The 12,347-nt window shown below is 27.3% G+C and overlaps 3 protein-coding genes across 3 annotated transcripts; all 3 read right to left on the bottom strand.

Annotated features, from left to right (window-relative positions):
- Positions 1 to 1,723: 1,723 nt before the first annotated feature.
- On the bottom strand, positions 1,724 to 3,723 carry LOC134838530 (probable Ufm1-specific protease 2). The gene is made up of 3 exons (XM_063854079.1): positions 3,634 to 3,723; positions 3,433 to 3,563; positions 1,724 to 3,378 (listed from the first exon to the last, which is right to left on the bottom strand). The coding sequence occupies exons 1-3, from the start codon at positions 3,670 to 3,672 to the stop codon at positions 1,815 to 1,817; spliced, it is 1,734 nt and encodes a 577-aa protein (XP_063710149.1). The 5' UTR covers positions 3,673 to 3,723; the 3' UTR covers positions 1,724 to 1,814.
- Positions 3,724 to 4,351: 628 nt separating this feature from the next.
- On the bottom strand, positions 4,352 to 8,431 carry LOC134838179 (uncharacterized). Its single transcript, XM_063853654.1, has 5 exons — positions 7,545 to 8,431; positions 5,883 to 6,108; positions 5,576 to 5,818; positions 5,345 to 5,522; positions 4,352 to 4,817 (listed from the first exon to the last, which is right to left on the bottom strand). Exons 1-5 carry the CDS (start codon positions 8,176 to 8,178, stop codon positions 4,665 to 4,667), a joined length of 1,434 nt encoding a protein of 477 aa, XP_063709724.1. The 5' UTR covers positions 8,179 to 8,431; the 3' UTR covers positions 4,352 to 4,664.
- A 1,599-nt stretch (positions 8,432 to 10,030) lies between these two features.
- LOC134838506 (juvenile hormone epoxide hydrolase 2-like) lies at positions 10,031 to 11,606 on the bottom strand. The gene is made up of 2 exons (XM_063854049.1): positions 11,207 to 11,606; positions 10,031 to 11,142 (listed from the first exon to the last, which is right to left on the bottom strand). Exons 1-2 carry the CDS (start codon positions 11,593 to 11,595, stop codon positions 10,152 to 10,154), a joined length of 1,380 nt encoding a protein of 459 aa, XP_063710119.1. The 5' UTR covers positions 11,596 to 11,606; the 3' UTR covers positions 10,031 to 10,151.
- Between the last annotated feature and the right edge of the window lie 741 nt (positions 11,607 to 12,347).

Genomic DNA, 12,347 nt, shown 5'->3' with positions numbered 1-12,347 from the left:
CTTTTGAGCAAAAAAAAAAAATTACTGAGAATTTTTATCGCCACAAAGTTAGTTTTACTTTTTTAATGTTACACGAGAATAATGTACTGGCACAGGAAGCACCTCTTGATGTAATACCTTTGATGTAATAAAAAGTAGAAAAATTAGATTTACTCGCTTGACGTAATAAATTAACAGTAACTTTGACTTGACCATGCAATTTTGTGACAATATGATTTTTTTTATTAATTTAAAAAAATATTTTAAATTTATTATTTTTTTTAATATGAAATATAAATATTGAAACTTAAAAAAATAAAAAATTTTTTTTTAAATAAATAAAATTTTAAATTAATTATTAAAAATTTTCATAAAAATTCAATAAATAAATTAAATTTTTTTAAATTATAAAATTAAAAAAAATTTCATTAAAAATTTTATTAAAAATTAAATTTTAAATTTATTTATTATTAAAAATAATTTTTAAATTTAAATTAAAATAAATTTTTTTATAATTTAAAAATTTTTTAAAAAATTAAATTTATAAATTAATAAAAATATTTATTAATTTTTCTAAAAATAATTTTTATTATTTTATTAAAAAATTTTAAATTTTAAATTAAAATTATTTATATTAAATTTAATTAATTAGAAAAATTTATAATTAAAATTTAAAAAAAAATTAATTTTTATTTTAATTAATTAATTTATTTAATTTTTTTATTTATAAAAAATTAAAAAAAAAATTCTAAATAAAAATAATTTTTTTATTACAAAAAAATTAAAATATTTTTTTTTAAATTTTAATAATTTTTTAAAATATATTTTGTAATGATTTAAAAAAAAATTAAATTAATTAAAAAAATTTTTTTTTTATTTTTTTTTAAAATTTTTTTATTAAAAAAAAATAAATTTTTTTAAAAGAAATATTTTTTTATTAAAAAAAAACATAAAATAAAAAAAAAATAAACATTTAAATTAATAAATTATGTTCACCCTAATTTTTTTTCCGTTATTTCTTCATCCTTATCGCCATGCTTAAAAAACAAACAAAAATCAGATGTTCATTAAACTAAAAAAAAATAATCATTAAATTAAATTTAAGTCAAAAAATGGAAAATCATTCAGTTCCAAGCCTAAAATTAATTTTAGCAGACTGCCTATCACTCTTACAATCTCTCGGAAAAACAATTTCCTTCGCCGATTTCATCGAATTCTACAAATTTCTCACGAATCGCGATTTATCGGATGAATCCTACCAATACGGCTACAAATGTGCGGAGCAATTGCTGGATGAAAGCAAACTTTTTACCTTTTTTTGCGGCAAAAGAAGCATCACTCACATCGGATTAGCGGGAACTACATCGGTTTCTCAACAGGATTGGGAAAATTTGTGTGAAGCCTTTCAACGTTTGCGACTAAAAGACGAAACCCCGCAAAAAATCGAGAAATTTGAACCTATTCAAAAAACTTATTCACCCAAAACGCTCTATAGATCGCATTATTCTATAAAATTGTGAAAATAAAAGTAAAACATCACATTTTCAGTTTTATACATGTTGTAAAACTTGATAAATGGGAAAGCTAATTAAACGTCAATCAAGAAAATAATCCAATTGATTTGAATATGTGGGTTAGCGTGAAATGCGAATCTCAATAAAATTGTTTCTGACACATTAGATCATTGATTATTCGTGAATTTAAGCGGAAATTGGGGCATTTTATAAAAAACTTTAAATTTTTTTTGTATAAAAATATATTTTTTTAACATTTATTGCCGGAAACAGAAAAAAATAACGAAAAAAATAAAAATTTGTAACAATTGCGAATTTTTTCTAAAATATGTGAGGTCTTTGTGGCATGCAAAGGTTGTAATAAGCTTTTTTATCCCAGAACGAGATTGGTTTCCATCCACACCATCCCTTACTTTGCACAATGGACAAGTCATCGACACCCGTATAATGCGGATCCAGTATCAAAAACTTAATTTCGCCAGTTTCGCTGTTCCAATCTATCCCTAAAATTGTGTGGGCGAGCACCCCGCCTCCTATCATGATGGGAGTTCCTTGCGTCTCAAAGTGAAATTTCAATTCGGGACCCTTTTGGGCGAGTTCCGCACCCGAATTGACATGCATGATCTTCGAATCGACGTTTGTAAAGTGATTCAAGCACATCGAAACTTCCATCGAACCGATCCATTGACGTGATCCAAGGAAATTTTGAGGTTTGTCACCAACATCAACGAGATATTTTTGGATTTCCCGATGCGATGGTACCTTATTTTCCGTGTAGCCTTGATAATTGAACCACGAACAGAGCGTTTGAAGTGACCGATAAGCACATCCCCAGCCATTGTCGTCGAAGTTATCTTGCATGTAGTGATGATACGTGTATTTGCCTTGCACGAGATATTGCGTTCCATCGATAACGGAGCCTTTGACACCCACATGGGGGTTCACGAGAAGTCGAGATTTGGAATTTTTGAAGCGATAAGCGTTTCCGCGACGGAAATAAGGTCGAGTGACGGGCAATCCGAAATGCTGATGAAGACTTTTCCGTTTACTCGTGAGGTAAGGATCGTCATCTGATACCCCGGCACGATAAATGCACGTAAAAAAGTGACCCAACTCCTCGGGTTTGAAATGATACATGATTGGCGCGTTCAAATCCTTGCCGCTGGTCTTCAGTTGCGTCAATAAATTCCGTTCGGTGAGTCGGAGGATGCGACACAAGCTTTCAACTAAAATTTCGTACAAGGAACTGAGTTTCGTATTCACGTTCAACATGCTCAAGGCATCAACAGCAATCGGAATTTTCATCGGATTTTTATTTGTTGTGTCAATTGTCAAATTTAGAGCGGATCTCGTTAATTTTTCATCATCTGCATTCAAGGAATTTTTCACCAACAAATTTACGTTCAACGTTTCATAGTCATCTTTCACGGGAGCCGATTTTTTCTTCGATTGCAGCTCTTTTTCTGTTAAAAGACTCGAAATTGCTTTTGTTTCGTCGCATCCAATCACACTAGTTGCTGTTAAATACACGTCACTGCCAGCGATGTTGAAACTACTATTGCCTGTCGCCAAATTTATTCGCAGTCCGAAGAGCGATTCCTTAATGGATTGTTCCGTGGCGTCACAAAAAGCAGCTAATTGACACTGAATTCGCACGAAAAAGAACTCGTTATACAAATCGTCGATTCGCATCACCTCGAAATCAATATCTTGCAACTTTTCGTGGATGAAAAGTGAGGCTTTGATGTCGCCGTTGTTGTAATGCAGCAGAATTGGGTTGTCTGTGATATCGACATCTGTGAGGATTTCCTTTAAATGAGCTTTTGCGTTCGAAACTGACCCAATTTTGACAAGTCCGCATAGATCGACTTCTGTCGGGAAATTACTAAAAAAGAGAAAATTCATGAAAATTTTATTTTTGGCAGGAAAAAGGACTTACTCCTGCATCCGTTTGTAATTGAGACCAACGCCAGAGTCAGATTCCAAGTTAAATCCCAATAAAATGAGAGTTCCTTGATACATCAGTCCAAACAATCCGCCGCTACAGTCATTTTTTATCGTTTCCAGTCGCTGTTGAAGGAGGAAAAAAATGTTTTATGATTAAATTTTGTCTTCTTTGTTCGAGTTAGACGTTACTTACTCGCACAACAAACTCGGAAATCTTCAATTTGATGGTCATTTTGATGCAGAATTCAATTTTCGCCGATTTTTGTGTTTTGATGACGACTACTTGGAATGTCAAAAGTTGACAGAAAGGCGACACTGTTAAAAATTTATGTCAAAAAATTCAAAAATTATTTTTGTGCATCGACCGTTAATTCTTTGAATATTTTTTTTGTTTCATTAATTTTTATGAGAAATATGTAATTTTATAAATTAAATTAAAAAAATAATTTAAGCAATTTAATTTTTTTTAATTAAAAATAAAAATTTTAAAAAATAAAAAAAAAATATTGATACAATTTAATTTTAATTTGGTAAAGTAATATTTAATTTGATAAAATAATTAAAAAATATTAAAAAAAATTATTTAATTAAAATTTATTTTAATTTATTTTCTTAAAATAAAATAAATATAATTAATTTTAAAATAATAAAAAAAAAAAATAATTAAATTAATTAATTTTAAAATAATAAAAAAAAATAAATTTTTAATTAAATAATTTTAATTAATTCAATTTATTTAATTTTTTAAAATAATTATTTTATCACAAAAAATAAATAAATCATTTTTCTTCAAATTTTTTTTCGAATTTTTACAATTTAAAATTAAATTTAAATAATTAAAACAACTTTTTACACTTTTAATAATAATACTTTTATTTGTTGCTCAGATATTTTTTATAAGTTTTGCTCAACACGTGTTTTCTGTTTTAAATATCAACTTTTTTTAACTACGAAAGCACAAGTTTTTATATATTTTTCTGTATTTACAATTTTTTTACAAATATTTTGCACTCTAAACATTTTTATCATATTTTTTTCAGAAAATTTATTTACAAGAATTTAAAACTGAGAAATGGGAAAGATAAAGTAAAATTTTGAGATGAGAAAACTGGAAGACCCTTTTTAAGACTCAACAAAAACATCGAGAAACAGCAAAATTGTGAAATTAATCTGTTCTTTTGAGCATTTTGATTGATTGAAATGAGTAATTTAGTGAGTTTCTCTTCAGTTGATGTCATATTTTTCCATTTCCAAGAGATATGCATACAGTTTATCAGTGTTCGGGCTCATGCCAATAATTATCCAGCCAATTAATGCGCCAAAGCTCCGAGCAATTGATAAAGAATTCCAAACATTTAGTATATTATTATTGCTTTCCTGTAAAAAAATTAATTAAATTATTTATTTATTTTTTTTTTATTATTTTGACAAGAAGTTCACAAAAATGTTCCTTATTTCAATATTTAATTTATATTTTTCAGTATAAAAATTTTTTTAAAATATTTTGATGAAAAATTTTTTTTAATTTTTAGAAATTATTGTTAAAATATTTTTGATAATTATAAAATTGTATAATTTAAAATTGAGGTCAATAAATATTTTTTTATCATAAAAAATTTTAAAAAAATCTAACAAAAATTTAAAAAAAAATTTATTTTTTTTAATTTATTTTATGTTATTTAATTTTTAAAATATTTAATCAAAATTAAAATAAAATTTAATTTTTAAAAAAAAATATATAAGAGTTAAAAAAAAATATTAAAAAAAAAAATTCAAAAAAAAAATTTAAAAATTTTTACTTTAATTTTTTTCAATTGAATTTCAGATTTTTTATAAATAAATTAAAATAAAATAAAAAATTTATATAAAATTTTTGTAAATCTCGTCAAAAAACGAAAACTTACCATTGTTTCAGACAATTCCGTGCTATTTTGCGGCGTTGTTGTAGTAAAATAAAGCAGTCTTTGGTCTGTAGAACTACAACAAAGGCTTATTGTTACTGTGGCAGCATAAATCATAAATATTATAACCCAACGGAATTGTATCGAGTCTCCAGATAAATCCATGCGAGAAATATCCATCCTACAAAATAAAATTTTATTCAAAATCTTAAAAAAAAATTCTCAAAAAATTACCTATCCAGCACGGAAACCATACAAACGATCGCCAGACAAAAAAATGTGCTCGTATAAATGGCATTGAAGTCAGCATAATGTTCAGCGGCGCTCAATGAAACCCAATCAATGGGCTTTGTCGTAAACACTAAGAGTAAATGTGCCAGACCTAGACCAGCTAAAAGTCCGTGGCAAATATTTGCTAAAAGTATCCAAATACGTTGTACACAACACGATAAATGTACTCCCGATTTGATAATTTGACTAAAAAAAATTTATAAAAAATTAAAAAATCATGAAAAATTAAAAAAAATAATTTTTTTCTTACCGATTTTCATCTGCTTCTATATCTAACGAGGACTTATAAAAGTTATTATTGTCAACTGGTCGATAGCCACTGGAAGTTTGTATATAAAGTTTGTCGATGCGCGATGGAGGTCCTTCGAGCGGCGAAATAACCGGAGTAAACGGATTATAAATATCCGTTCCGCCATGACGAACATCCTCCGCCAGCTCATTTAACACCGTCGTCAAATCCGAATGTTGACTTTTACCTAAAAAAAAAAAATTAAAAAAATCTCAATTTTTATCTAAATAATTTCATGGAATGCAAATTGCACGCCTACAACGTAATTTTCTCAACATCCTCCCACGCAACATTGATTTTTCCCATTTACATCGTAGTAAAAGTACACGAGTTGTAAAAAAGAGGATTCAAATTTCAGTTTATAAATATTTGATGGAGTGAGACATAAGGCGATGAAAAAAATATGAGACGCTTGTTTCGTAATTGAATAAAGGTCAAAGTTGAATATAATGAGGACGAAAGGTTTTTCACTAATAGCAAATACAAACAAACGTAATTCAGAAAAAGGATTAAGCAAACAAATGATAATTAATTTGGACAAAACATGAATGAGGCGAGGGAAATTTTGAAAAGTGTTTCATATTTTTTTGGTATTTTTTTTTTTTTTTTTGAATCTCTCGAATGTTATCAAAAATTTAATTTAAATTATTATTTTGATTGAAAATTATATAAAAAAATTTTTTTTTTCAACATTTTTGAACTAAAATTTATCAAAAAGTTAAAATTTCATAATAAAAAATTAATCATAAAGATCAATATAAATTTTTTTAAAAAATATAAAATTATTTTTTAATTTGAAAATTTTTAATTCAAGTTTCAGGTTTTTCGAAAATTCGTTAAAATTTTTTATTTAAATTTATATTTTTTTTCTTTTAATTTTTCAGTTTTAATAACTTTTTATTTCAAACTTTTAAAATCATTTTATATTTTTTGCTATTTATTTTTCAAATATGAAAAAAAATTTAATTAAAAATATTATTATAAAATTATTTTGATTAAAAATTATTAAAAATATAAAATTTTCATAGTTCATCTAAAAATTTAAAAAATTTTTGAAAAACGAATTGTAAAAAAAATTAAATTATTTTTTATTTGAAATCTTTCGATTCTTTTTTAAATTTTTGAAATTACGTTAAAAAAATTTTAATAATTTTTTTTTATATTATAATGTATTTTATTTCAACTTTTAAAGATTTTTTTTATTTTTCATTAAATATGCATTTGTGAAAATTAAATTATTTTAAAATATTTTTTAAAAATTGAAAAATAAAATAATATTTAAGTTAAAGTTTAAATTTTAAAACTAAAACAAAAATAAATAAATAAATATTAAAAATAAATTAAATAATTCAATTATTTTTAATTTGATAAAAAAATATTCAGATTAAAAATTATTAATTTGACTAATTAAAATTGATAAAAATTAATTTAATTTAATTAGTTAAATAAAAAATTATTTAAATAAATTGTCAAAATTACAAAAAAATTTGTGAACTAAAAAAAGTGAAACACTTTTCAAAATTGCCTTCGCCTAAAACTCAAATTTAACACCCACACAAACGAAACGCACACGCACAGACGCTCCTAAAAATAGCCAGCCAGCAATCAAAAATAATTTCTTACCGCTCCGTGCATGCAAATGCGCCTTTTTCTGTCTCTCCGCCTTCGTTTTGCGATGAACACGTCGATCCTCAAGGTTCTCGTCGATCTCGAGGTCACCCGATAACGACGCCTCATTAAAATCCGAGCATTGCTTCAAGTATCGCATCAGCGTCTCATTCGCTTGCCGAACCTCCATCTCGCCCGCCGCAATAATTTTCCGTTCGCGTCGTCTTCGGGACTCTGATTTGCTCCGTTTGCGCCGCGGACTCTTTTCGTTGCTACTTCTGCTGCGAGTACTTCGTTGCGCGGGACTTCGCGGCGGCTCCGAAAGCGTTTGAACTTTCAGCTGTTTGTCAATGTAGCCCAAAATGCCTTTTTGCAGCTTGTCGTCTTGCTGCGGCGCCTCATTTTCCGCCTCTGTTGTCGTCGTATCGGTAGTGACATTGCGATGATTTCCTCCATTGGCATTATTACAACTTCTCTCATTGACGTCATCGTTCTGCATTATGTCGCCATCATTGTTTGCAGCAATGTTTTCTTCGATATTTTCATCGGGATTTCGATGTGAACGGTGTGCTGGCGAGTGATTGGCATTTACGACGCGACTCGCGCTCCGTCGATGCTTGCTTTTCGAGTGAATTTTCGGGGTCTCCATTGATTTTTTTTGCTTAAAAATAACTTTTTTTCTCACTTGAAATTTCCTTTTTGCGATCCTTTTTGTGTGCTCGAGTTTTTTTCGTGTTTATTTTCATTTGTGTGACGCGCGATTTTTATTAATAGACGCGAAAAAGTCCTTTGATACAAAAAATAATGATTTTTGTGTGAGTCTCTACAGTTACATTATACAAAAAAACTGATCACCCTCATACACAATTGAATTTTTAGCGCGACACGAAACGAACTGGAGCAAGTTCAGACACCGACTGACTGATATTTTCACACAAGCAATCGGGAAACCTTCGTACGCGAGCCTACATATGAATTTATTATGCCTTGGATCAATAAAATTCATCTACCTCCTCGTACCCTGTGACTATTGATTGTTGAACATTTTCACGTAAGCGTCACACATACGTTGTTTGTGTATGTAACAACAGCTGGTCAGCCAATGGTTCTCACAAAAAATCACTTAGCAACGAAATTCAATACAAAAAAAAATCTAAAAAAAAAAAAATTTTTTTTTTAATTTTAAAAATTTCATGAAAAAAATTTTTTTTTAATTTTTACCATAAAAAAATTGATGACATAATCAATGTAAATAACGTTGATGCATCTCCTCCGTGTGAGCTAAAAAAAGGCTGTTTCTTCGTCCTGCGCATTAAAATTCTCTTTTTCCATTGTGGGCTGAATGAAATACTTCCCTGTTATCTCCGTTTTTCCATGTGTTTGTGAGCCCAAAAAATTTTCCTCAATGAACAGTTGTAAATGTGTGTAGGTAACTCTCCTCGCCTACAAAGATTTTCTCAAAAAAAAAATTGATAACCTACCTCAAAGTTGCGCGCATCTCGTCTTATCACATAAACAGTCGTCGTAATGTGCCGTATTGTGACGTCAATCCGAAAAGCCTTTTTTGTACGTGCCAAATGCTGATGACGTCAATTCTGCGAATGTAAACGACGAAGTGTGTGCTGGAATTTTCAGACAAAAATAGAATAAAACAGCGATGATAGCTCACGAAGAACGCATAGTCTGAGAAAATATCGTAAAAAAAATGTACGAGTCGTTTTCATTCAACACTTGAACTTTCTTTTTTTTTTTGTTAAGTAATTTTTTTTTTTTTTTTTTTTTTGAGGGAGTGAGGAATAAGAAGATTAACTTTTTTTTGGTATATATTTTATGTTGTAAATTGTTTTTGGTGCAATTTTTGTAATAACTATTTGAAAATTTTCAAAAATTTTATAATTAAATTGAAAAATTTTAAAATTATTTAAAATAATTGTTTATTATTTTTTTTTAAATAATAATTTATTTTATTAATTTTTAAATTTTTTTAATATTTAATTTTCATCTTTTTTCTTTCATTATTTTTTAATTGTTCTGTTCACATAATTTTTTAAAAAATTAAATATTTCAAAAATTTCTAATATTTTTCTAATAATATATTTATTTTTTTGACTAAATTTTTTTTAATCAATTTTTTTCGCTAACATCTTTAAATGGCTATTTATTTATTTTTTTAATTTTTTCGACTTTCAATTAAAATAAATTTCGTCATTTAATTTCACATAAGATTTAATATTTTAACCTTTTTATTAAAATAACAAAAGTTTTTTTATTAATTTTTTTTTATATTCACTTTTTCATTTAAAAATAATATTTAATATTTTTTAAAAAAATTTTTTGTTCAGAATTTTTATTCACTTGATTTAAAAATTTAAATTTTATTTAATATTTTATTTGATATTTTTTTTATTTTAAATTTTTAATATTTTCGTGGATATTTTGATGGTTTTAATTTTTTTTCTCAATTTTTTCGTATTTAAAATTTTTTCACTTTCACCATTTAATTTCATTTAATATTTTTCTTTTGAATTTTTTATTCTAAATATTTTTCTTAATTTTTTTAACCCAAAAAAATTAACTTTTCATATCATTTTCTAATTTTCTTGCTAATACATTCATTTTTTTTTACTTTTTATTCATCTCAACCTTCGACACAAAGTCAAAAATATCTTTGGCGAGAACATCAGGCAATTCCATCGCAGCAAAATGTCCTCCTTTCTCGTGATACGTCGATTGAACAAGATTAACAAACTTATCTTTCAACACAAAATCCGATAAATGTCGAATATCATGCTTAAATCGAGCACAAGCCGTTGGAACAGTCACTTTTCGCGTGTCTAAAATCCTTGGATTCTCACTTGCCATCGTTTCCTTGTAAAAACGCATCGAACTCGTTATCGAATTGGAAGCATGGTACAACATGATGATGTCAAGAATGCGATCGATGTGAATTGTCTCATTAAATCCGCCGTTTTTCTTGTTTCTGTTTGCCTTATTTGTCGCTGTCGAGTATTTTTCGAGAATGTATGCTGCTAAACCTACCGGATTTCCCGTCAAAGCTGCTCCAATGGTGTCAGGTTTCGTGGCTTGAATATGAAAATAACCGCTTTCTTCCAATAAAGTCCAAAGATGAGGCATTTGGGGATAAAACCAGTCAATTCGGGACTCTTCGATGAACATTGAGGGCCAAAAACTCGCGATAAAAGTTTTTAACATCGAAAGTGGGGTGTTAGTTGAACATAATATCGAGTGATAGCCCAAAACGTGTTCCGGGAACAAAGTTGCCATGTGATTTCCGATAATGGAACCCCAATCGCCGCCATGAATGTAATATTTTTCGACTCCAATACGTTGCATGAGGTTGTTAAAGACGATTGCAGTTTGAACGGAATCAAATCCCTGCTTGTGAGGCGCTTCAGATTGACAAAAACCCGGAATAAAGGGAATAATGAACTCAAAAACGAACGATTTGTGCATTGAGAGTTTGACAAGTTCCGGAATTACTTCGTAATACTCGAGAATTGAACCGGGCCATCCATGAAGAAGCAGCAAAGGAATGACTTTTGAGGTTTTTGGTGCATTTTCAGGATAAACGTGAACATAATGAACATCCAAACTGTAAGTTTTATAAGAAAAAATCTAAATTTCAATTTAAAAATCTTAAAAAATTAATTTCTTACCCTTGAATTTTCGTTTGAAACATCGGATATTTCCCAATGTACCATTCCCGTTCCTCATACCATCGTTTCAGATAATCATTTTTCCAATATTCAACAATTCCTTTTAGCGTTTCTGTGTTCATGCCATATTCGAAGTTGACTCCTTCCAACGGAGCTGCCAAATAACTCGTGTCGTTCAATTGCAACTTCAGTTTATCGATCACGGCATCTTCGAAACTCAAAATAATTTTGTGAATTGCAATTTCTTTGGGCTTTTTTGCACCTGGACCCCAATAACGGTCAAAATCAAGGTCAGGCAAGGGCTTTTCTGCATACAAAAATTGATAAATTTGACCAACTTGATAAGCGGCAAACGAAAAAATCGCAGCAATGACGAGTAATTTGTACATGATGTTGAGGGAATGAGTTCTCGTCGGTAAATGAGACAATAAACTCGAAACTGACGTGGTGTCTAAAATATTATCTTATCTTATCAATCATCGCTGGAATGAATTATATCTGTGAGTAAATAAATATTTCGTTGAACTTAATTTTTTTAAAAAATTTAAAAAGTTTAAAGCCAAATATGGCATAAAAAATACAAATTTTTATCAAAAATATTTTTTTTTAATTTTTAAGAAAATTTATAAAACAAATTTATAAAACAAATTTTAACTTCTAAAAATATTTTAAACGGTAATTATTATTTTAAATATGAATTTTTTTGTCTAAAAATATTTTTTACAAAGAAAAATGTTTTTCAAAAAATTTTAAAAGTTAATTTTTATGATTTTTAATAATTTTTTTTTTCAAATTTATTTTTAATTCAAAATGATCTAATGATTATTTTAAATTGACAATTCAATGTAAAAAAATATTTATATTCATAAATTGTCAAAAGTTATTTTTTAAATTTAGTAATTTTACATAAAAACATATTTCAAAAATTTTTGATGTTTCTTTTAAAATAAATTTTTGTAAAAAATTCGAAAAAAAGTTATTAAATTAAAACAAATTTTGTTCTTCCAATAACTTTAATTTTTTATTTTAAAAAAAAATTTTATTTATAATTTTAAAATGAATGATTTTATAAAGATTTTTGATTAATTTTTATTAAAAAAAAAATTTAATTATTTTTTATCATAATGAATTAAAGCAAATA

This window comes from Culicoides brevitarsis, chromosome 1 (genome assembly GCF_036172545.1).
Source record: "Culicoides brevitarsis isolate CSIRO-B50_1 chromosome 1, AGI_CSIRO_Cbre_v1, whole genome shotgun sequence".
Taxonomy (NCBI): Eukaryota; Metazoa; Arthropoda; class Insecta; order Diptera; family Ceratopogonidae; genus Culicoides; species Culicoides brevitarsis.
This window is presented reverse-complemented; position numbering and strand designations above follow the sequence as displayed.

What these genes read in the sequence shown, in the direction of transcription:
- LOC134838530 (XM_063854079.1), bottom strand. Translation starts at nt 3,672, where the DNA reads ATGACCATCAAATTGAAGATTTCCGAGTTTGTTGTGCGA. An exon ending in TTTCCGAGTTTGTTGTGCGA is followed by an intron (nt 3,564 to 3,633) that starts GTAAGTAACGTC and finishes CTCCTTCAACAG; the next exon opens with CGACTGGAAACGATAAAAAA. An exon ending in AATTACAAACGGATGCAGGA is followed by an intron (nt 3,379 to 3,432) that starts GTAAGTCCTTTT and finishes TCTCTTTTTTAG; the next exon opens with TAATTTCCCGACAGAAGTCG.
- LOC134838179 (XM_063853654.1), bottom strand. Translation starts at nt 8,178, where the DNA reads ATGGAGACCCCGAAAATTCACTCGAAAAGCAAGCATCGACGGAGCGCG. An exon ending in ATGGTTTCCGTGCTGGATAG is followed by an intron (nt 5,523 to 5,575) that starts GTAATTTTTTGA and finishes TTTATTTTGTAG; the next exon opens with GATGGATATTTCTCGCATGG. An exon ending in CGGAATTGTCTGAAACAATG is followed by an intron (nt 4,818 to 5,344) that starts GTAAGTTTTCGT and finishes ATTTTTTTACAG; the next exon opens with GAAAGCAATAATAATATACT.
- LOC134838506 (XM_063854049.1), bottom strand. Translation starts at nt 11,595, where the DNA reads ATGTACAAATTACTCGTCATTGCTGCGATTTTTTCGTTTGCCGCTTAT. An exon ending in TTTCAAACGAAAATTCAAGG is followed by an intron (nt 11,143 to 11,206) that starts GTAAGAAATTAA and finishes TAAAACTTACAG; the next exon opens with TTTGGATGTTCATTATGTTC.